This window comes from Rattus norvegicus, chromosome 5, assembly GCF_036323735.1.
Source record: "Rattus norvegicus strain BN/NHsdMcwi chromosome 5, GRCr8, whole genome shotgun sequence".
NCBI classification, from domain to species: domain Eukaryota; kingdom Metazoa; phylum Chordata; class Mammalia; order Rodentia; family Muridae; genus Rattus; species Rattus norvegicus.
In genome coordinates this window covers 147,135,525-147,138,327 of record NC_086023.1, presented here as the reverse complement: position 1 = coordinate 147,138,327, position 2,803 = coordinate 147,135,525, and the positions used below count along the sequence as shown (strand labels likewise).

General features: G+C 63.2%; 1 protein-coding gene across 1 annotated transcript; it reads right to left on the bottom strand.

Moving 5' to 3' along the window:
* Positions 1-177: 177 nt before the first annotated feature.
* Marcksl1 (MARCKS-like 1) lies at positions 178-2,501 on the bottom strand. The gene is made up of 2 exons (NM_030862.2): positions 2,233-2,501; positions 178-1,424 (listed from the first exon to the last, which is right to left on the bottom strand). The coding sequence occupies exons 1-2, from the start codon at positions 2,317-2,319 to the stop codon at positions 912-914; spliced, it is 600 nt and encodes a 199-aa protein (NP_110489.1). The 5' UTR covers positions 2,320-2,501; the 3' UTR covers positions 178-911.
* Positions 2,502-2,803: the final 302 nt, after the last annotated feature.

The window sequence follows — 2,803 nt, the reverse complement described above, 5'->3', positions numbered from 1 at the left end:
CTGAGCTTGTTTCCTGGCAGTGTCCATGGTTGGCTTAAACTCACTCGTTCTCTGCCCTCTCTCTTGTGGGTAGTCCCCTCCAGAGGCTCCAGTGCCCCTGGACTTACCTGCCTTTGTCCTTCAGGTCTGTACAGTCTTCTTACCCCTGCCCCAGAAGATCACTCAGCAAAGCATCACTAAAGGGACAACATTTATTCCTTTTCCAAATGTTACAGTAAATCCAGGTGGAAGAATGGTTTTAGCAGTTAGAAAAAAAAAGTACAAATCTGGGGTTTGGCCATTAAAAGTTATTTACAACAATGGGAGGGGGGAAAGACAACAAGGAGTTGTTTCACATTACAGACCTCCCTCCCGCCTGAAGCCTAATACTTGCTTATCAAGTCAGAGACACGGTGATTTCACAAGCTGGAGGTTTGAACTTGAGTAAGACATTTATAAAAACCCAGACAGGGGCAATGCCCTCCCCAGCCCAGGTGCCACAGGGCACAGCACAAGAGACTAAGAATTCAACAAGGGAAAGGCTGGACGCTCGGGGTTTGGGAGTGTAAGCCCCACTTCTGGCTCAGGGGCTTGAGAAGCAGGATAAACAAAACGAACTTGGAAAAGAATTGGAAACCCAGCAGTTGCCTTCAGCGGGGATGGGGCTTGGGAAGGAGAGAGGCAGGAGCATTTCACATCACTAACCTAACTTGGGAACCGTAAGGGACCATCTTCAACTGGCCTAATAGTAAGACCAAATGGCTGATGGGAGAATCCACAGGAGGGAGAAGAGGGAGCGTGGCTGGGACGGGGCAACAAGCCCCTTCCTTTCTGGGCACAGGAAGGCAGCCAGGGCACAAGGTCCAGATGGTGACCTCACAAGGACAGCACAGTTTTTGCAGCTTAGAGATCACCCACCAGCCCCCGCCCAGCTACTCATTCTCAGCACTGGCAGATGCGGGGCCACTCTCTGGGCCCGAGGGAGTGGATGGCTCTGCAGCCTGGGGCCCTGCCTCTTCTTCCGCGTCTCCTCCCTTGGAGACAGCACTGGCCTCTGCCCCCTTGGCCTGGGGCTCTTGGCTCTCAGGGGTGGCAGCAGCCTTCCCTTCTTGGGCAGTGCCCTCATCACTGCAGGCGCTGATTTCCCCCTGCTCTTGCTCTTCCTCTGTTGGTGAGGAGGCTGAAGAATCACCCCCACCCTCCTTCCGATTTCTCTTGAAGGACAGGCCACTCAATTTGAAAGGCTTCTTGAAAGAGAATTTCTTCTTCTTCTTGGGGGTCTCCTTGGGGGCGACCTCCCCCTTGGCCTCAGCTTCCTGGCTAGGGGGCGCTGGCTCGATGGCATCACCAGTAGCCCCAGCTGCCTCATCTGCTCCGTTCACGGGTGGTGACTCCCCTTCACCCTTGGGGGTTAAGTCTCCATTGCTTTTCACGTGGCCATTCTCCTGCGGGGCAGAGGAGACAGCAGTGAGGGCTGGGGCCCTTCTCCCCCTCCCCCAGCCCGCTTCTAGCCCCTCACAGGCTACGGAACCCACCGCCGGGGTCTGCAGCTACCAAGTCTGGCTTTGGCCTCACTCCCATCTAACATCGCCCTCACCCCTCACAGGCGCGCAGGGACGGGCGCAGCCAGCAGGAGGCGCTGGGGTACGGGCCCCCACCCCCCTCCCGCGGGGCGCGCTCTCTATTTTCCGCGCGGAACCTCACCGGGCCTGGATCCTTCGCTGGCGGGCCAGCCTTGCCCAGCGCTATTGGGCGGGAAGCAGCCCCGGGGCGCTGCCTCCCTGCACCTGGACGGCCTATTTTCCCAGGCTTGCGCTTTGTGTGAACAGCCCCCACCCACCCCAGAGTCTGCCCGCATCTCTGCTCCCCACCGCTTCAAAAGCCACCGCGGGCTGCCGAGGTCGGGGCTCCAGATGGGGCGCCCTGGGCTCCGAGCACCAGCCCCGCGGCCGCAGACGCCCCCTTGGTGCGGCCTAGCAGCGTCTTTGTTCCCGCGCGGCCTTCGGGGCGGCCTGGGGGCAGCGCCCGCGGGCCGGGCGCGAACAAAGAAGGCGAGGAGCCCGGCCGGCGCCCCCTCCCGCCCCTCCCCTCGTTCGCCCGCGGGGGCTGCGGCGCCGAGAACAAAGGGACCGGGCGGGGGAGGGGGCGCCGCGTGTCCCGGGCCGGACAAAGCGCGCGGCCCCGGCCCTGGGCCCCAGAGGGGGCGAGGCCCGCGGGCTGGGGGCCGGGGTCCGCCGCGCCGAGCGCACTCACCTGTCCGTTGGCCTTCGCGGGGGAAGCGCCCGCTGCCTCCTCGGCGGTCACGTCGCCCCGGGGAGCCTTGGAGCTCTGGCTGCCCATGATGGGGGTCTGCTGGGGGCGCCCGGAGCCGCCCCGCGCTGGCGCCGCAGGGGATAGTTCGGCTGGGACGGCCCGGCGGGCAGAGGGGTGGGGCTGCGTCCGAGGGGGAGGGGTACGGGGGGCAAAGCGCGCTGCACCCCCGCTCCGCAGCTGACCCGCTAGCTGCGCCCACTGCTGCTGCGCTCCGCGCCAGAATGCCGCCCGCCGCCCGCCGAGCCGCCTATATGTACGCGCCCGAGGCTCGGGGCGGGGCCGGACATTTAAATGAGCACCCAATCCGGGGTGGAGGCGGGGTCGGGCCCGGGTTCCTCTCGTGCAGTGGGCAGTGCCAGCTGTCTGGTTCCCCCATGACTTGGGACGACCAGGGGCTGGTCGGTTCAGTGTGGGAAAGAGAGGTTCCCGGTCGGTCCGGAAGAAGGACTGAGAGGAGGCCGTCGATGAAGAAGCACTTAATCATCCCCAGCCCACCACTTTCAATCTGACT

What these genes read in the sequence shown, in the direction of transcription:
- Marcksl1 (NM_030862.2), bottom strand. Translation starts at nt 2,319, where the DNA reads ATGGGCAGCCAGAGCTCCAAGGCTCCCCGGGGCGACGTGACCGCCGAG. An exon ending in CCGCGAAGGCCAACGGACAG is followed by an intron (nt 1,425 to 2,232) that starts GTGAGTGCGCTC and finishes TCTGCCCCGCAG; the next exon opens with GAGAATGGCCACGTGAAAAG.